General features: G+C 44.0%; 1 protein-coding gene across 3 annotated transcripts in view; it reads right to left on the bottom strand.

Annotated features, from left to right (window-relative positions):
• ZNF670 (zinc finger protein 670) overlaps positions 1 to 9726 on the bottom strand; it is a 39841-nt gene extending 30115 nt beyond the window's left edge. Inside the window, exon 1 of one of the 3 annotated variants that reach the window (XM_033198638.1) lies at positions 9411 to 9726. In XM_033198638.1, the coding sequence (XP_033054529.1) occupies positions 9411 to 9413 (3 nt within the window). In that variant the 5' untranslated portion in view covers positions 9414 to 9726. The remainder of the gene's footprint in view (positions 1 to 9410) is intronic. The other 2 variants (XM_033198640.1, XM_033198637.1) reach the window with 2 other exon arrangements.
• Positions 9727 to 21386: the final 11660 nt, after the last annotated feature.

Here is a 21386-nt window from a genome sequence, read left to right as displayed (position 1 = left end):
AAACTACTCATCTGACAAGAGATTAAGAAAGAGAATACATAAGGATTTCAAACAAATATAGGAAAAAAATTCTAATAATCTGATCAAAAAATGGGCAAATAATCCAATCCAAAAATGTCTCAAAAGAAGACATACAAATGGTAAACAGGTATATGAAAAGGTGCCCAGGTTCACTGATCATCAGAGAAATGCAAATCAAAATCACAATGAGATATCTCATTCTCATTAAAGTGGCTTTTATCCAGGCAAGAAGTGCTGGAGAGGATGCAGAGAAAAGGGAACCCTGGTCCAGTGGTGGTGGAAATGTAAATTAGTACAATCACTCTGGAGAACAGTTTCAAGGTTCCTCAAAAAGTAAAAACTTGAGCTACCACATGATCAGCAATCCCACTCCTAGGTATATACCCAAAGAACAGGAAATCAGTATATTGAAAACAAATCTGAACTCCCATGTTTACTGCAGCTTACAATAGCCAAGATTTGGAAGCAACCAAAGCGTCCATTAGCAGATGAATGGATGAAGAAAATGTAGCACATATACAAAACAATATGCTATTCAGCCATAAAAAAGGAATGAGATCCATTCATTTGCAACAACATGGATGAAACTGGAAGGCACTGTGTTAAATGAAATAAGCCAGGAAGACAAACTTCACATGTTCTTACTTATTTGTAAGAGCTAACAATTAAAAATGACTGAACTTATGGAGACAGAAAGTAGAAGGATGGTTACCAAAGGGTGGGAACAATAGTGGAGGAGGTGGAGGGGATGTGGGAATGTTTAATGGGTACAAAAAAAATAACAGTTAAAATAAACAAGACCTTGTATTTGCTAGCACAACAGGATGATTACAGTCAAATATAACTTAATTGTACATTTTAAAATAAGTAAAAGGTTATAAACGGTTTGTAACACGAAAGATAAATGTTTGAAGTTATGGATACCCCATTTACCCTGGTACAATTACTATGCGTTGTATGCCGTATCAAACTATCTCATGTAACTCATATACACTTAGTATGTACCCACAAAAATTAAAAATTAAAACAAAATAAAACTAGTAAACATACAAAATATGCCCTAAGAACATAACTGGAATTAAACTAGAAATCAATAACAGAAATATACTTGAAAAACATCCAAATAATTGAGGATTAAACTGCAAAGTTCTAAACAAATAGGTCAAAGACAACTCTCAAGGAAAATTTAAATACTTCAAAGGAAATTAAATAAAACACATCTTCAGATACTTTGTGAAATGCAGTACAAGTGGTCCTTGGAAGACACTTAAAGCATGGAGGGCATGCGCTAGAAAAGAAAGATCTAAATAAAACCAATAATCCAATCTTCCGCTTTAAGAAACTAGAAAAAAGCCAGGAAGGTAAACCTAAGTCAAGCACAGACAAGCAACAATGATAGAAAACATCAGTAAAGCTGCAAACAAGAAATCAATTCAGAAAATCAACAATAACAACATCTGGCTCTTCATAAAAATCAATATAACTGATAAATCTATAGCCAGACCAAAAAAGGGAGAAAGACAAAAGACACAAAACGTTCATCAGAAATAAAAGAGGTTCCATCATCACTACTACTCCTACAGATGGTTAAAAACGAAAACATAATGAACATTATGAACAACTCCATGACCACTAGATTGTCCCAGCTTCATGGGAGGCTGAGGCAGGAGAATGGTGTGAACCCGGGAGGCGGAGGTTGCAGTGAGCCAAGATGTGCCACTGCACTCCAGCCTGGGCAACAGAGAGAGACTCAGTCTAAAAAAAATAAAAAATAAAAAATAAAAAATAAATTAGCCGGGCGTGGTGGCAGGCACCTGTAGTCCCAGCTACTCGGGAGGCTGAGGCAGGAGAATGGCATGAACCCGGGAGGCAGAGCTTGCAGTGAGCTGAGATTGTGCCCCTGCACTCCAGCCTGGGCGACAGAGCAAGACTCCGTCTCAAAAATAATAAAAATAAAATAAAAATAAAATTAAAAATATACACCCCATGAACTAGGAATTATGACAGATAATCATGGCTGATTCAAAAAGCAAAAATCAATTTACTTTATCACATCAACAAGATAAACAACAAAAATTATATAATCATATCAATAGTTGCTGAAAAACCATAAGGTTAAGAAATAGGGCAGAGCAGAGGAAGCCATTGAAATTGAGAAAGAACAAATAAAACTGCTTTTTTGCAGATTAAATATTTGTTATTTGTCGATAACATGACTATGTACAAAATCCAAAAGAATGAACAAAAATCTCCCTGAACTAATGAGATTATAGCAAAGTGGTACAATGTGAGGTTAATATACAAAAGACAATTATTGTTCTGTATATTAGCAATGAGCAACTGGATTTAAATTTAAAAACTCAACAGCACTCATATAGCACTCAGTAAAAAGAAACACCTATATGACAAAACTATACAAAACCATATATTTCTAATGAAAGAAAAAAAGATCTGAATAAATGGAGAAATATACCATGTCCATGGATAACAAGCCTCCATAGTGTTAAGATGTCAGTTCTCCCCAATTTGAATAACAAATTCAATACAATTGCAATAAAAATCCTAACAAGTCATGTTATTTTAAAAAAAGAAAATTGATTCTAATACCCATATGAAAAGCCAAAAGACCCAGATGGTCAATACAATATTGAAGAATCAATTCACAGAACTGACACCACCTGACACTAAGACTTAATGTAAAGTGATAGTAATCCAGACAGTGCAATATTTGCGAAAGAACTAAGAAGATAAACAAAACAGGGCAGAAAACCCAGAAATAAAACCTGACAAATATAATCAGCTCAACTTTCACAAGAGACCAAAGGAAATTCAATAGCAAAGGTCCGGTCTCCAAAGCAAATGTTGAACACCTGGACATTCATATGCAAGGAAATAAGTAAGACAGAGACCTTGCAACAGTCACAAAATAAATTTGACACAGATTTTAAACTGAAACATGAAACAGAACATTGAGAACTTCTGGAAGATGACACAGGAGAAACTGCAATCTCTGGTTTGGCAATGAGGATTCAGCTGCAACATGCAAAACATAATCCATGAATGAGAAAACAGATAAATATGGGAACTCTGTACTATCTGCCCAATTTTTCTGCAAACCTAAATGTGCATTGAAAAATAACGTCCAGGGCCGGGCGCGGTGGCTCAGGCCTGTAATCCCAGCACTTTGGGAGGCCGAGACGGGCAGATCACGAGGTCAGGAGATCGAGACCATCCTGGCTAACATGGTGAAACCCCGTCTCTACTAAAAAAAAGTACAAAAACTAGCCGGGCGAGGTGGCGGCAACTGTAGTCCCAGCTACTCGGGAGGCTGAGGCAGGAGAATGGCGTGAACCCGGGAGGCGGAGCTTGCAGTGAGCTGAGATCCGGCCACTGCACTCCAGCCTGGGTGACAGAGCAAGACTCCGTCTCAAAAAAAAAAAAAAAAAAGAAAAGAAAAGAAAAATAACGTCCATTAAATAAAAAGTAAATAAACAACCATTCCATAGAAGATGTGTAACCATGCAAAGAAATTAAACACAGAATAAAATTTTCATAAAAACATGTAAAAATAAAGTATAACACAGGTTATAAAGCTATGAAGAAAGGATAAGAAACTATCTTATAATTCATAATACTGGCTCCATCTGGAGAGAAATGGGATAATTTGGCCTTGAGAAATCATTTTAAGTAAGGTGTGCAGTGTGAAGGTTTCTTACACGTATTCATCTGGTTGTCATTACATGGACATTTCCTTTACAGTATTTCCATTGACCATGCATTTGTTTTATGTATTTTTTGCTATGTAACATTTGTAGGAAGTTTCCAAAGTGCAAACAGTGCACAAATCTCAGTGCGACACAATTCAAAAAGCACTGAGATTTGTGCATTGAGTTTGCATTTTGGAAACTCCCTTCAAATGTCACGTATGCAGAAAATACATAAAACAATTGCAGTCAACTGAAATACTGTCAAGCTGTTAAAAGTAAATTTTTTTTTTTGAGACGGAGTCGGCATCTGCATTTAAGCAGAATTTCCTACTGCCTTTCAAGAGTCCCACTGTTGTCTTCCTGCACTCCATAAGGCCTTCCTGCTTTTTCCTCCTGCACACAGGGGCACAGCATGGACAGGAAATTACAGACTCATTGTCTAATGGAGCCATCCTCGGCCTCAAGGAAAAATGGGGCCCAGGTCAGGCAACAGTGGAACAAGAGGGAGCCGGACCTCTGTAATTTGGGATGAGGCTGTTGGCCCCATGGTGAAAGCTGCCTCTGCCTCACACTCTCTCGGTCTATGCATTTTCTTTCTGTTTGTCTTTTCTTTTCTTATTCTTTCTTTTTTTTTTTTTTTTGACGGGGTCTCACTCTGTCACCCATGCTGGAGAGAGCAGTAGCACAATCCTGGCTCACTGCAATCTCCATCTCCTGGGCTCAAACAACCCTCCTGCCTCCCTCAGCCTCTCAAGTAGCTGGGAACACAGGGGCACACCACCACGTCCGGCTAATTTTTGTATTTTTTGTAGAGACGGGGTTTTACCACATTGCCCAGCTTGTCTTGAACTCCTGAGCTCAAGTGATCCACCTGCCTCAGCCTCCCAAAGTGCTGAGATTACAGGCATGAGCCACCATGCCTGGCCGGTCTATGCATGTTCAACCAAGAAAATAAAAAGATGCAACAAGAAACTAAAATTACTAAATGCCTAAAAACACTGGAGTTATATGGCAGCAATACTGCATAAAGGAGTTACAAGGGAAGAAAAGCAAACATTTGCTATAGCTCAGATAAGGAGCCCGTTTCACCTACAGTTCAAAAAGACCCTCCTTGAGAAGGTTAAACATATTCCAGGTTTGAGAGCCAGACTCTGCTGAAATGCAGCCCCAGAAGTGATGAGTCCCTGGTGATGAGGAAAGAAAACCTAAGGAGTTAACTCTATGAGCATAACATGGCCTTCTGTCTTCCAAGTTTTCTTATGTGAAAAAATAAAGCCCCCAAAAAGACTGACAAGTTCAATTCTACTAAAATTAAGAAGAGTCCATCAAATGGTAGACTACAGTGAAAAGAAGAAATTACCTTGTGAAAAAAAATTAGTATTTGCAGTCTTTACAAACAAAGTGGAATGGCATGCAGAGTATGTTTAAACGGGGGAAGGGTAAAAGCAATAAACACACAAATAAATCATTGAGAACTATTTGAAAACTATTTGGTAGAAAATGATTGAAACCTATTTCAGGCCGGGCGCGGTGGCTCAAGCCTGTAATCCCAGCACTTTGGGAGGCCGAGACGGGCGGATCACGAGGTCAGGAGATCGAGACCATCCTGGCGAACACGGTGAAACCCCGTCTCTACTAAAAAATACAAAAAAACTAGCCAGGCGAGGTGGCGGCGCCTGTAGTCCCAGCTACTCAGGAGGCTGAGGCAGGAGAATGGCGGGAACCCGGGAGGCGGAGCTTGCAGTGAGCTGAGATCCGGCCACTGCACTCCAGCCTGGGCGGCAGAGCGAGACTCCGTCTCAAAAAAAAAAAAAAAAATTTTAAAGTTAACGAAAAACTGAAACTGAACTAAGTGAATAAATCTTTTCAAGGCAATAAACTCAAGGAGGGGTCAGGCTGACAGAATACAGACATCTCCGGGTCAAGTGTCAAGTCGGGACACTGTATCACTTCAGAGATCCTCACAGGCCCATTCTCCTCACAGAAATACTCAATGACCATCCTCCCAGGAGACACTGTACTGCGTCCCATCGTGTGCTTGAATTCTTTTTTTTTTTTTTTTGAGACGGAGTCTCGCTCTGTCGCCCAGGCTGGAGTGCAGTGGCCGGATCTCAGCTCACTGCAAGCTCCGCCTCCCGGGTTCCCGCCATTCTCCTGCCTCAGAGTAGCTGGGACTTCAGGTGCCCGCCACCACGCCTGGCTAATTTTTTGTATTTTTAGTATAGACAGGGTTTCACCGTGTTAGCCAGGATGGTCTCGATCTTCTGGTCTGCCCACTTCGGCCTCCCAAAGTGTTGGCATTACAGGCGTAAGCCACCACACCTGGCCTGTGTGCCTCAATTTCTAAGCCCTTTTCTGCCTAAACTTTAACGTGCTTGCAGCTCTTATACCTGGTGTTTTTCCCCTCATTGCAATACTTTAGAATAAACTCTCTTTTTCTCTTTTTGAGACTGAGTCTGGCTCTGTCTCAAAGGCTGGAGTGCAGTGGCACCATCTCAGCTCATTGCAACCTCCACCTCCTGGCCTCAAGGATTCTCCTGCCTCAGCATCCCAGGTAGCTGGGATTACAGGCATGCACCACCAGACTGGGCTAATTTTTGTATTTTTATTAGAGACAGTGTTTCGCCACACTGGCAAGGCTGGTCTCCAACTCCTGACCTCAAGTGATCCACCCCCCTTGGCCTCCCAAAATGCTGGGATTACAGGCATGGATCACGTTCAGCCAACTCCCTTCTTACATAATTCTTTTTTTTTTTTGAGACGGAGTCTCGCTCTGCCGCCCAGGCTAGAGTGCAGTGGCCGGATCTCAGCTCACTGCAAGCTCCGCCTCCGGGTTCCCGCCATTCTCCTGCCTCAGAGTAGCTGGGACTTCAGGTGCCCGCCACCACGCCTGGCTAATTTTTTGTATTTTTAGTATAGACAGGGTTTCACCGTGTTAGCCAGGATGGTCTCGATCTTCTGGTCTGCCCACTTCGGCCTCCCAAAGTGTTGGCATTACAGGCGTAAGCCACCACACCTGGCCTGTGTGCCTCAATTTCTAAGCCCTTTTCTGCCTAAACTTTAACGTGCTTGCAGCTCTTATACCTGGTGTTTTTCCCCTCATTGCAATACTTTAGAATAAACTCTCTTTTTCTCTTTTTGAGACTGAGTCTGGCTCTGTCTCAAAGGCTGGAGTGCAGTGGCACCATCTCAGCTCATTGCAACCTCCACCTCCTGGCCTCAAGGATTCTCCTGCCTCAGCATCCCAGGTAGCTGGGATTACAGGCATGCACCACCAGACTGGGCTAATTTTTGTATTTTTATTAGAGACAGTGTTTCGCCACACTGGCAAGGCTGGTCTCCAACTCCTGACCTCAAGTGATCCACCCCCCTTGGCCTCCCAAAATGCTGGGATTACAGGCATGGATCACGTTCAGCCAACTCCCTTCTTACATAATTCTTTTTTTTTTTTGAGACGGAGTCTCGCTCTGCCGCCCAGGCTAGAGTGCAGTGGCCGGATCTCAGCTCACTGCAAGCTCCGCCTCCCGGGTTTACGCCATTCTCCTGCCTCAGCCTCCCGAGTAGCTGGGACTACAGGCGCCCGCCACCTCGCCCGGCTACTTTTTGTATTTTTTAGTAGAGACGGGGTTTCACCGTGTTAGCCAGGAGGGTCTCGATCTCCTGACCTCGTGATCCACCCGTCTCGGCCTCCCAAAGTGCTGGGATTACAGGCTTGAGCCACCGCGCCCGGCCCCTTCTTACATAATTCTGATGACGGTGCTTTTCTGGTTCTTGCACTACCTCACTGGGGGAGGGGGGTATTCTTTGTCTTTTGAGATAGTTTTTCTCCTTTTCCAAGTCCGAGAAAATCCAGAGGGCAGGAATCATTTCTAGTTTTTTCCCTTAATACCAGCGTCTGATTGGCTGCCCAACAACATGTCTCTAAGCAACGATGAAAACTGGGGTTGGAGGAAGAAAATCCTAATGCACCAGGGACTTGTGTTTTAAACGAAGAATATACTAGGAGACGTCGCTCAGCTCCAGGGCACCCAGATGCTGCCTGGAGAGGCTCTACTCCCATATTTTAAACTGTCCCCTAGGAGGAGATGACCCAGGAGAAGGTTTCATTAGACACTCCAAGAGATCTGGCCGCTAAACAGAGGACCAAGAAAAGATACAAGGGTGGCTGAGGACAAATCACCCTCTAACGCCTCCAAAGGGGAACTTCACCCCGAAGATATTCTGGTAAGATGTGCACACTCAAAAAAGATAAAACTAGGAGACGCACAAAGATTTTTTTTTTTTTTTAACAATTAACTGTCAGGTGATTATTTTCTGCTTTCCACTCATGTGTAACGTTCAGAAATTTTTTTTTTTTTTTTTTTTTTTTTTTTTTTGAGACGGAGTCTTGCTCTGTTGCCCGGGCTAGAGTGCAGTGGCCGGATCTCAGCTCACTGCAAGCTCCGCCTCCCGGGTTTACGCCATTCTCTCGCCTCAGCCTCCCGAGTAGCTGGGACTACAGGCGCCGCCACCTCGCCCGGCTAGTTTTTTTGTATTTTTAGTAGAGACGGGGTTTCACCGTGTTAGCCAGGATGGTCTCGATCTCCTGACCTCGTGATCCACCCATCTCGGCCTCCCAAAGTGCTGGGATTACAGGCTTGAGCCACCGCGCCCGGCCCAGAAATATTTTAAGAGTGAAAACAAATATTTTCAAAACGACTCACTACTCTGAAAAAAAGAAACAACATTGCATCTGTATGAAATGTACAATAAAAGACAAATACTTGATAATGTTGCATTTGAATGTAAGAAAAGAATTGGAAATTTAGGATTTTACTACAAGCCCCAGAAGAGTTAGGCTGTGGGAACACGGTCGTTGATGTGAGATCCTGCTTGCCATACACTTAGAAATGTGGAGTGTTATGTTAAAATAATTAAACACAGGTACTAAGGAGACTGAGGTGGGAGGATCGCTTCAGCCCGAGTCCGAGACTCCATCATACATATGCACGTACACACATGAACGAGTAACCAACCAACCAAAACGTAACTCATGCTTGTCTTGTAAATTAATAACTTAAAGGGAAACAAAACAGCCTTAACAACCACGAACCCACCAATTAACCTCTGATGACATAACCAGGAGATATCTGGCTGCCCAGTCTATATGGGGTGGCTACACAACTGTACACAATCAATCATTTAATTGGGTTTGCTTCCTCGGGTGCCTTATAAAAGCCCTTCCTTCCCCAAACCACACACCACGCTGGGTGGCTTCCTAACTCACGACTCTGCTCAAATAAACTCTTTAATATTTTAACGGCGCCTCAGTTTTATTTCTAACAGGAGAAAGGAGGTTTTGGAGACTTCACCGACCACAGCTCCTCCCACGCAGGAACCCAGAACCCCAAGTCGGGACTCTCCCCTAAGGACCCTCCCGTCGGCACCGCACACTCGGAGGGGACGCGGATCTGCAGGCGCAGAGCTGCCCGGAGAGGGTTCCGGGCCTGGCCGAAGCGGCGAGGCAGGGACAAGCCAGGCGGCCCGGGGTCTGGCTGAGGGTCCAGCCCCCGATCCTGTGCCACTAAGGCCGCGAGGCGACAGCGGAAACTCGGGTCGGCACCGCGGGGAGGTCCGGGTTGGCCACGACCGCTTCCTGCCGGTTCCCGCTTCCCCCTCGAGACACCTGGCCGGGACACTCACCATTTCCCACTCTCGGGTGTCTCGGGTCTTCCCTAAGGACCTTCCAGGACCTGCAGGTCCCAGAGCAACAGAAGCTGCCGCGGAACCACCTGGACCTCCCAGCGTTAAGGAGAAGAAGCGGCGCAGACACCCCGAGCTCGCCAGATTCTCGCCGCCCAACACAAAAGCCCCGCCAGGTCCCGGAAGTTTCCCCCTCCTTTCGCGGTGCGCTTGAGAGAACAGTCCCCTTCCCAGCGCCCGATTGGGCAGGGCTTTAGGCCCCGCCCCTTCAGTCCTGAGTGACCGGAGCTGCAATCAGACAAGGCGCGGAGTGAGTCCCGTTCTTTGCGTGCAGTCCTTTTCCAAGCCATGGATTCTGCCCGGTGCTGAGACCTGGCGCCCCCTGGGGGACTTTCCCATTCAACCTTGTACACAAGGTTATGTCCATTTATGAGTAGTAGTTGTGATATTTATGATTGGAAACACTATGATGACAATTATTCTAAAATTTCAGATTTCACAAACTTCCTGGCCTCTGATCTTTTGAGGAGGCAGCCTGAATTTTTTTTTTCTTGTTTCTAGTGGGATTAGAGGCAGCCTGAATTTTGAAGAGAACGTCCTCTCAGGTAGCAATGCTCAATAGAAATAAAATGTGAGCCACGTGTGTTCTAGTAGCAATAGAAAAGAAAAAAACACGTGAAATTGATTACAGTGATTTATTTAACCAAAGATAGCAAAAAATATTGTTTCAATATATGATCGATGTTAAGCTCGCGCCTAATTGAAGAGGCTACCCAAACAGGTTAAGTGTGAGCAACAAGGCTAGTTTATTCACTCGGGTGCGAGCGGGCTGAGTCCGAAAAGAGGGTCAGCAGAGGGTCGTGGGATTGGAGTTAGTTTTATAGGTGAGGGGTAAGCAATGGAAAGTTACAGTTAGGGGCCGTTTATTGCGGGCAGGGGAAGAATGTCACAAGGTACATTGTCACAAGAGGGAGGGGTCACAGTGTCACTAGGCTGATTGATCAATTAGGGTAGTACACGTCACAGTGGTAGAATGCTGCGAGGTTGGCTAATCAGTTAAGACAGAAACTAGTCGTTTTTCTTCCTTTGTGGTTTTCCTGTTGTCCCAGACTTTCTGGCTCCAGGAGACCTTCTGGGTGTATACATGTGGGTCATAGGGGTCACAATGGTTTGACCATGGCGCAGCCTGCTCAGAGGACCTTACAATTGATATAATATTATTAATGAAGTTAATTTGGGTGGGTGCTAAATCTTTCAGAATCACTCTCTGTATTCCAGCATGCTTCAATTCAGACTGCACATTTGGATACACGTGTCTGGTTTTACCACTTTATTTTAAGGTTGTTCAATGGGTCCAGGAATGTCTGCCTGTTCCTTTCATATAACTGTTCATTATTTATTGATTAGTATTTCTTAATTTCACTTATCTCAGGGAGAGTTGCCAAATAGTGGTTTTCTAATTATTTTCTCTACAGGTATTAGTTCTCATTCTTCTATTAAAAATTGCGTTTTCTCATGAACTCTCTCCATTACATTAAAAACTAGTCTATTAGGAAAGGAAGAGTAAAAGCTTGATTCTCCCTTTTATCAATTGTCATAATAATGACAGTGTGGCCTCAGCAAACAAAAAAAAGTGATTTTTTTCTAACCTTATTTTTTGTGTATTTAATGAGATTCCATACACTGCAGTCTATATCTATTTTTTTTGAGCTCAAATTACCCCCCCCCCCTTTTTTTTGAGACTGAATCTCACTCTGTTGCCCAGGCTGGAGTGAGTGGCATGATCTTGGCTCACTGCAACCTCTGCCCCCCCGGATTCAAGCGATTTTCGTGCCTCAGCCTCCTGAGTAGCTGGGATTACAGGCACCCACCACGACGCCTGGCTAAACTTGCATTTTTAGTAAAGACAGGGTTTCAGCACGTTGGCCAGGCTGGTCTGGAACTCCTGACCTCAAGTGATCCACCCACCTCGGCCTCCCAAAGTGCTGGGATTATAGGCGTGAGCCACCGTGCCTGGCCCAGTTGTCCCATCTTAAGTGAGGGACTCTATACGTTGCCTCCTTTGTCCTTGTACTGTATGTTTTGAGAGCTTTCTTATTTTCTGGAGCAGATGGAAATTGTGTGCTTCCCTTTTTCTGTTATATAAGTTGCAAAGAGATGCCCATTTGGCATTTTCGTTGTTACTTGGCTTATGGCGTTTCCTAACATGCACAATATTCTGGTTTTATGTTAAATTGATAAAGATAAAAAATCTTTATCAATTTTTTAAATTAGTATTTCTTGCCGGGCGCGGTGGCTCAAGCCTGTAATCCCAGCACTTTGGGAGGCCGAGGCGGGCGGATCACGAGGTCAGGAGATCGAGACCCTCCTGGCTAACACGGTGAAACCCCATCTCTACTAAAAATACAAAAAACTAGCCGGGCGCGGTGGCGGGCGCCTGTAGTCCCAGCTACTCGGAGGCTGAGGCAGGAGAATGGCGTAAACCCGGGAGGCGGAGCTTGCAGTGAGCCGAGATCGCGCCACTGCACTCCAGCCTGGGCCACACAGCGAGACTCAGTCTCAAAAAAAAAAAAAAATTAGTATTTCTTGGTTTGAGTCATCAGCCCGATTTATCCTCACAGCTTGTAGAAGTATTTATCAATGTTTTCTTCTGTTTTTATGTTTTCTTTTTTGTTTTTTTTTTTTGAGATGGAGTCTCCCTCTGTCACCCAGGCTGGAGTGCCGTGGCGTGATCTCAGCTCACTGTAAGCTCTGCCTCCCGGAATCACGCCATTCTCCTGCCTCAGCCTCCCAAAGAGCTGGTGAGAGGTGAAGCTGGCTGGGTTTCTGGGTCAGGTGGGGACTTGCAGAACTTTTGTGTCTAGCTAAAGGATTGTAAATGCACCAATCAGCACTCTGTGTCTAGCTAAGTGATCGTAAATGCACCAATCAGCGCTCTTTAAATGGACCAATCAGCACTCTTTAAAATGGACCAATCAGCACTCTGTAAAATGAACCAATCAGCAGGACATGGGTGGGGCCAAATAAGGGAATAAAAGCAGGGCACCGAGCCAGCTGGGACAACCGCTGGGGTCCTCTTCCACCCTGTGGAAGGTTTGTTCTTTCTGTTCTTTTGCTCTTCATAATAAATCTTGCAGCTGCTCACTCTTTGGGTCCCCACTGCCTTTATGAGCTGTAACACTCACAGTGAAGGTCTGCAGCGTCACTCCTGAAGTCAACAAGACCACGAACTGACGGGGAAGAGCAAACAACTCCTGACACGCGGCCTTGAAGAGCTGTAACACTCACCGTGAAGGTTTGCAGCTTCACTCCTGAAGTCAGCGAGACCAGGAACCCACCAGAAGGAAGAAACTCTGGACACGTCCGAACATCAGAAGGAACAAACTGTGGACATACCATCTTTAAGAACTGTAACACTCACCGGGAGGGTTTGCAGCTTCATTCTTGAAGTCAGTGAGACCAAGAACCCACCAGTTCCAGAGACACTGGCACTACAGGCGCCCGCCACCACGCCCAGCTAGTTTTTTGTATTTTTAGTAGAGACAGGGTTTCACCCTGTTAGCCAGGATGGTCTTGATCTCCTGACCTCGTGATACTCCCGCCTTGGCCTCCCAAAGTGCCGGGATTACAGGTGTGAGCCATTGCGCTGGGCCCATTTTTTTTTTTTTACCATTTAGATTTTTCCTTCATTTATCCCTTATCTTACTATAGCTTGTGAAGAATGAATTAATTTTCATCTTTTTATGGGCATGTTCAGTTGCCAAACACAAAGTATTAATAAAGGCTCTGTGGATTTTATTGCATAATATCTCTTATGCATTTTGGTATATTTCTGGTTTTTCTACTGCCCTGGTCTGTTCACCTAGTTTTGCCACAAATTTGCACTGCTTTAATTAAGATCATAATGTATTTTAATGTTTTACAGAACCAGAAACCTTCACTGTGTTTCGTTTTGGCTGTTCTTATGTGTTTGCTCTTTCATATACACTTTGCAAAATTGTTCCTAGCTTTAAAAAATGATAAAATCAAATACAATGTTGACGTTAGCTTAAAAATAGCCTCTAGTATGTTTTCCATGAGTATGAAAAAGACTTTGCTATCTTTGAAAAAAAAATCCATAAATTACTATTGTAGATGGTTTTAAATTAACAGCAACACATGCTAAATTCTGCTAGACATTTTTGCATATGCAGACATGATCAAGGGACTGTTCTATTTATCTCTATAAAAATGATGAATTTGGCTGGGCGCGGTGGCTCAAGCCTGTAATCCCAGCACTTTGGGAGGCCGAGACGTGCGGATCACGAGGTCAGGAGATCGAGACCATTCTGGCTAACACGGTGAAACCCCGTCTCTACTAAAAAATACAAAAAAACTATCCAGGCGAGGTGGCGGGCGCCTGTAGTCCCAGCTACTCGGGAGGCTGAGGCAGGAGAATGGTGTGAACCCAGGAGGCGGAGCTTGCAGTGAGCCGAGATCGCGCCACTGTACTCCAGCCTGGGCGACAGAGTGAGACTCCATCTCAAAAAAAAAAAAAAAATGATGAACTTTATCAGTTGACTTCCAAATATTTAAACACTCTAGAATTCTAGGTATAAATTGCATTTTGTCATTATATGTTGTTTTTAATAATAAATTGGAATGTGCTAGTATTTTATCTTACATATATCTGTGTGTAGGCAGAAATTAGATTTTTCTGTATTATTCTATTTTGTACAACATTTGGAAATTTTGGGTACCAATGTTCCGTTTGATCTTCATAACTTATTTGGAGGTAATACTTCCATTGTAATATTCTTAAATTGAGTTAGAAGCATTGATTTATGTGTTATTTGAAAAGACTGTAGAATCTCCCTGTTAAACTACTTGATCCCGGAACTTTATTTGTGAGCACTTCTTTTATAAACTTCTCTACTCCTGTGGATGTTATTCTTTTTAGACTTCTAAACAGGGGTCTATATTGGGAAGAACTATATATGTTTTTTGCCAGAAAAAATCCGTATCATTTTGCTTTCCAAATCAATGTGTGTTAAGTTGTACTAATTATTCTTTAATGATTTTAATATAAATTTATGACAGCATAGTCAGTCTTCTACATCTAATCCACTGATGCAGTCTTCTTCATTCTTCTTAGTTTCTTCATGTCACCTTCTTTATCTTTTTTTTTTTTTTTTTTTGAGACAGGGTCTTTGTCACCCAGGCTGGAGGGCAGTGGTGTGATCTCAGCTCACTGTAGCTTCGACCTCCCCCGGATCAGCTGATCCTCCCATCTCAACCTTCCAAGTAGCTGGGACAGCAGGAACATGCCATCACGTCTGGCTAATTTTTGTATTTTTTGTAGGGACAAGGTTTCGCCATTTTGTCCAGGCTGGTCTCAAACTCCTGGACTCAAGCGATCTGCCTGCCTTGGTCTCCCAAAGTGCTGGGATTACAGGTGTTAGCCACTGCACCTGGCCTACATAGTTTCTTGAGTTCAATGCCCACCAGGATTTGATACTCCCAAATCATGTCTCTTACTCTTTCATTTTTCAGCTTACACACACATACCCCTTTCTTTTTGAAGTACACTCTTAAGAAGTTCCTGTTGGTAACCAAATTATTCAGTGTTTTCTCTTTTGAAACTGTATTAATTCACCCTTTTTTGCTAAAGGCGTGTTAGGTAGGTAAGTATTCACTTCTTGCTTACATGACAATTTCTCCCAGGTCTGTTAATATTTATTTCATTATTTTTGGCTCTCCTCAAGCTGTGGAAGTTTTGCTGTCATCTCTGTAATTACCTCTTTTTTTTTCCCTCTGATTTTTAGTGTTTTCCTTCTCTTTGGTGTTATGCACCTTGACTATTATTTCTTTTTTTTTTTTTTTTTTTGAGACGGAGTCTCGCTCTGTCGCCCAAGCTGGAGTGCAGTGGCCGGATCTCAGCTCACTGCAAGCTCCGCCTTCCAGGTTCACGCCATTCTCCTGCCTCAGCCTCCCGAGTAGCTGGGACTACAGGCGCCCGCCACCTTGCCCGGCTAGTTTTTTGTACTTTTTTTTTTAGTAGAGACGGGGTTTCACTGTGTTAGCCAGGATGGTCTCGATCTTCTGACCTTGTGATCCACCCGCCTCGGCCTCCCAAAGTGCTGGGATTACAGGCTTGAGCCACCGCGCCCGGCCGACTATTATTTCTTTTAAGTAATTTTTTATTTTTCTTTTTTTTGACACATTGCATTTCTGAATTCAAAGATTTATGTCTGATGTTCAATTTTAAAAACTTTTATAAATCACCAACTCTTTGAGTACTTACTTGAATTACTTTAATATAGTCTAGAAGAACAATTAGATTTGTTTTATTCCCTCTCATTTCACTTCTATGTTTAATTATGTTTGTATTTTATATTTTTTATCCTTCTACTATATTTATTTCGCTCAATATACCAGTTATGTTCTCATCAGCTCAGAATAATTTAACATTTAGCCCATATGTTGCGTATTAAGCATATTAATTACATTTTCAATTTACTTCATATTTAGCTCTTTTCGAAATATGGCTTGTCAAGCTTTGAGTTTCTTGTTCTTTGCACATTATTATATTTTTTCTATTTCCCTCATAGTATTGAAAAACATTTTAAATGTAAGTTCTATAGCTGTAACATAAGTTGTAATTTGGATCTCCCATATGGGCACAATCACTTTTGAAATGTCTGCAGTCGGGTTATGTATTTTTCCATTTGCTTTATGGCATTGGGCAATCCACATGGATGTGGTATATGTGTGATCACCAATATGTAAAAGAAACACTTGCTTTTTTTTTTTTTCATTTTAAAATTATACTTTAAGTTCTGGGGTACATGTGCAGAACATGCAGTTTTTGTTACATAGGTATACACGTGCCATGGTGGTTTGCTGCACCCATCAACCTGTTACTACATTAGGTATTTATTTCTCCTAATGCTATCCCTCCCCTAGCCCCCCATCCCCTGACAGGCCCTGGTGTGTAATGTTGCCCTTCCTGCATCCATGTGTTCTCACTGTTCAGCTCCCACTTATGAGTGAGAACATGCGGTCTTTGGTTTTCTGTTCTTGTGTTAGTTTGCTGAGAATGATGGTTTCCAGCTTCATCCATGTCCCTGCAAAGGACATGAACTCATCCTTTTTTATGGCTGCACAGTATTCCATGGTGTATATGTGCCACAGTTTCTGTATCTGGTCTACCATTGATGGGCATTTGGGTTGGTTCCGAGTCTAACATTACAGCAGAATACTACTCAGCGATACAAATGAACAAAAACAACTGAAGAGCATGCCCTAGATGAGCCTCATGAATTCGCTGAGTGAGACAGCTGGACATAGTATCTTTTGTATGATTTCAGGCAAAGTAAACCTGTGGTAAGAAAAAAGAAAAATAAAAAATCAGGACAGAGGCAGTTCTGTGAAGAATGTCAGTGTTAGTTTAATGGGAATAGCATTAAATTCAAAAATTGCTTTGGGCAGTGTGGCCATTTTAATTACATTGATTCTTCTTATCCATGAGCATGGAATATTTTTCCATTTGTTTGTGTCATCTCTGGTTTCTTTAGCAGTGGTTTGTAGTTCTCCTTGTACAGATCTTTCACCTCCCTAGTAAGCTGTGTTCCTAGGTGTTTTATTCTTTTTGTGGCAATTGCGAATGGGTGTTCATTTATGATTTTGCTCTCAGTTTAACTGTTGTTGGTATATAGAAATGCTAGACATTTTTGTCATTGATTTTGTATCCTGAGACTTTGCTGAAGTTGCTTATCAGCTTAAGAAGCTTTTGGGCTGAGACCATGGGGTTTTCTAGATACAGGATCATGTTATCTGCAAACAGGGTAGTATGACTTCTTCTCTTCCTATTTGAATGCCCTTTATTTCTCTCACTTGCCTGATTGCCCTGACCAAAACTTCCAATAACTATGTTACATAGGAGTGGTGAGAGAGAGCATCCTTGTCTTGTGTCAATTTTAAAGGGGAATGCTTCCAACTTTTGTTTATTAAGTATGATGTTTTCTGTGGGTTGGTCATATATGGCTCTTATGATTTTGAGGTATGTTCCTTCAATACCTAATTTATTAAGAGTTCTTAACATGAAGAGATGTTGAATTTTATCAAAAGCCTTTTCTGCATCTATTGAGATGATCATATGGTTTTTTTCTTTAGTTCTGTTTATGCAATGAATCACATTTATTGACTTGTGTACATTGAACCAAGCTTGCATGCTAGGGATGAAGCCTACTTGATCGTGGTGAATAAGATTTTTGATGTGCTACTAGATTCAGTTTGCCAGTATTTTGTTGAAGATTTTTGCATGGATGTTCATCAAGGATATTGGCCTCAAGTTTTCTTTTTTTGTTGTTGTATCTCTGCCAGGACTTGGTATTAAAATTTGTATTGAACCAAAAAAAAAAAAAAAAAAAGAGACCAAATAGCCAAGACAATCCTAAACAAAAAGAACAAAGCTAGAGGTCTTGTGGAACCTGACTTCAAACTATACTACAGGGCTACAGTAACCAAAACAGCATGGTACTAGTATAAGAACAGACACACAGACAAATGGAACAGAATAGAAGGCCCAGAAATAAGATCGCATGCCTACAACTATCTGATCGTGCACAAACCTGACAAAAATCAGCAATGGACTGGGTGCAGTGACTAATGCCTGTAATCCCAGCACTTTGGGAGGCTGAGGTGGGCAGATAGCTTGAGGTAAGGAGTTCAAGACCAGCCTGGCCAACATGGTGAAACCCCCATCACTACTAAAATTACAAAAATTAGCCAGGCATGGCGGCAGGCACATGTAATCCCAGCTACTTGGGAGGCTGAGGCAGGAGAATTGCTTGAACCTGGGAGGCAGAGGTTGCAGTGAGCCGAGATTGTGCCACTGCACTCCAGCCTGAGCAACAGAGCAAGACTTCATCTCAAAACAAACAAACAAATAAACAAACACCTGGAATAACTGTCTAGCCATACGCAGAAAATTGAAACTGGACCCCTTCCTCACACCATATACAAAAATTAACTCAAGGTAGATTAAAGACTTAAATGTAAAACCCAAAACTAAAAATCCTGGAAGACAACCTAGGCAATACCATTCAGGACATAGGCATGGGCTAAGATTTCATGACAAAGATGCCAAAAGCAATTACAACAGAAGCAAAAATTGACAAATGGTATCTCATTAAACTAAAGAGATTCTGCACAATGAAAGAAACTAATAACAGAGTTAATAGCTAACTATTAACAGACAGCCTGTGGAATGGGAGAAAATTTTTGCAAACTATGCATCTGACAAAGGTCTAAGGAATAAAGAATTTTAGCAAATTTAAATAAGAAATTTAAGCAAATTTACAAGAAAAAAACAACCCCATTAAAAAGTTGGCAAAGGACATGAACAGACACTTTAAAAATTTTTAAGTTCCAGATACATGTGCAGGATGTGTAGGCTTGTTACATAGGTAAATGTGTGCCATGGTGATTTGCTGCAGCTATCAGCCCATCACCTAGGTATTAAGCCCAGCATACATTAGCTCTTTTCCCTAATGCTCTCCTTCCCTGAATCCCATCTCCTGACAGCCCCCAGTGTGTGTTGTTCCCCTCCCTGTGTCCATGTGTTTTCATCATTCAGCTCCAATTTGTAAGTGAGATCATGCGGTGTTTGGTTTTCTGTTCCTGCATTAGTTTGCTATGATAATGGCTTCCAGCTTTATCTGTGTCCCTGCAAAGGACATGATCTCATTCCTTTTTATGGCTGCATAGTATTCCATGGTGTATATGTACCATATTTTCTTTATCCAGTCTATCATTGATGGGCAACCACCTGAGCCCTCCTGCCCTGTTGTACTCACACTTGGGATTGCCCCCCTCACCTGCATTCAATACCAAAGCCCTGGCCTCCTCACAGCTCCTGGAATCTAAAGAGCCCTGTGCTTCACTCTCCTCATCTGCAGCATGAGTGTCTCCCTCCTACCTCCAGCCTGGCACACAGACCCCAGGGCCAGGGACCCAGAGCCATCCTGATGGCCCAGCCCCTCTTTCATCCTGAGGTGACCCAACCCTGGATTTGACCCCAGGGAGGTCATGCCCCAGGCCTCAGTCCCTCACCTGTCTGTGGAGGGCAGGGCTTGGGTGGGAAGTCGGCCTCACCTCCGGCCAGTCTATGTGCCTGGAATCTGGTCTCCCCTGTGTCTTAGCCTCATCCTCCCATCTTCCTCACCTCCCGAGGATGGAGCAGCTGCAGGGCAGGAGAGGGTGCGAGTGGGCGGGGGCCCTGAGGCAGCCCACGCCCCAGTGCCTGCTGCTTCTCAGCTGGGGGAAGGGACTTTCACCCCAAGGGCTCGGTCTCTGACTCGCCCCAGGAGGACCCTAGGCGCCCCTCACAAGCGGGAATGGAGCCCCTCAGGCAGCACCTCCTGGGGGTCCTCTCCTCTCTACCAATGACAAGCAAGTCCTTCAGGGTAGGGTCGTGGCAGCCACACCTCCAGAGACCCCTTGGCTGCTCCTGGACCACACAGCTGCTCAGGGAACTTTAGCCTCTGGCCCCCTCCACACAGCCCCACATGACCCCTGCAGGCACTCGCCTGTCACTCGCGCACAGAAGGGCACAGCACACACCCTGGGGGAGGCGCTGCCAGCAGCTGTTGGCCTCAGCGTTCTCTCGAAGGCATTGAACACAGCAGCCACTGGGACCCCTTCAGAAAGCAGTTCAGGACACCAGCCCTGCCCCAACCTTGACCCAGACAGTGGGTGTCATGGGACCACCTCAGGGTGGGTGGCAGCTCAGCTCTAAGGTCTCCCTGCTGCCAAAGACCAACTGTTCCTGCTAGTTTGAATCTGGCCACAGGGTCTCTGTTGGTGAGACAGGTGACCATGAGGCAGACACCCTGAAATCTAGCACAACAGAGCTCAACGCCCCATGAGAGGCACCATAGCACCCAGACTTTGCAGACATGCCAGCGCAGGCCACAGCAGGCCCTGAGTGAGGAACAATCTGACCAAGATCCTGGGGTTCTGCCACACAGCCCTTAAACCAGGGACTGGAAACTGTTTCCCTAAAGAGCCGGGAGTCAGTATTTTCAGCTTTGCCAACTGATCTTTGCCTCAAGGATGCAACTCTGCCATGGCTGCACCACAGCAGCCTTCTGCAGGTGGCCTGTGAAGAGATGGGCATGACTGCAGCCCCATCAAACTTTACTTATGGACATGGAAACTTCTCAGTGTCATGAAGCGTTAGTTTTTTATTTGTTCAACCATTTGGAAATGTAAAATCCATTCTTGATTCATGGGCCACAAGAGCAGGCAGGGACAGGCTGCCCCTGGCCGACCTCTGGAATGAGCTTAGAGAAGGAAATGGCCAGCGCAGCCTCCTCACAGCAGATTCGCTGCAGGAGGGTCCTTCTTAGCAACCACTTCTCATCCTTCGTCTTGGCTTCAAGTGCAGTTTAGGTGGAGAAAGAGAGAACAGAATCAGCCTCAGCAACAAGAAGGAAGGAGATGCAGGGTCAAGCAGCCGTGTGGGTCGATCACACTCAACATTCACACCAAGCAGAACACAGGCAGGACCAGCCTGGGGGGCCGAAGCGGAGGCTCTCTGGGGTGGGGGCCCTCTGGGTGGGCAAGATTCTCTACCTAAAACTCATATAGAGGTTCTACACAGCAGTCGTTACAGAAAACACACACCAAGAAAAAGGCCAAAATAAAAATAAGACACCAAGTTTGGCTGACTGGGTCTTACAAGCCAGTAGGTAAGAAAGCCCAGGAGGGCCCACCAGAGGAGCTGGGGGTGGGTTCCTGCCTGCAGGAGGCCTGGGATACCCCATTCCCACAGAGGAGGACCCAAGCTTTGGAGAGGAAGCTGTCAAAGTCACCAGTGAGCTGATCACAGCTGGAGCCACAGAGCAGGTGAGGAGCCCTGGCCATGTCCCCGTGCGAGCTGAGAAGCTGGGGTGGGGGCACACCCCCAGGGGCAGATGCAAACAGTGGACC

This window comes from Trachypithecus francoisi, unplaced genomic scaffold, assembly GCF_009764315.1.
Source record: "Trachypithecus francoisi isolate TF-2019V2 unplaced genomic scaffold, Tfra_2.0 Lachesis_group5, whole genome shotgun sequence".
NCBI lineage: Eukaryota > Metazoa > Chordata > Mammalia > Primates > Cercopithecidae > Trachypithecus > Trachypithecus francoisi.
The sequence above is the reverse complement of the archived record's forward strand: the minus strand, read 5'-3'. Positions and strand labels throughout refer to the sequence as shown.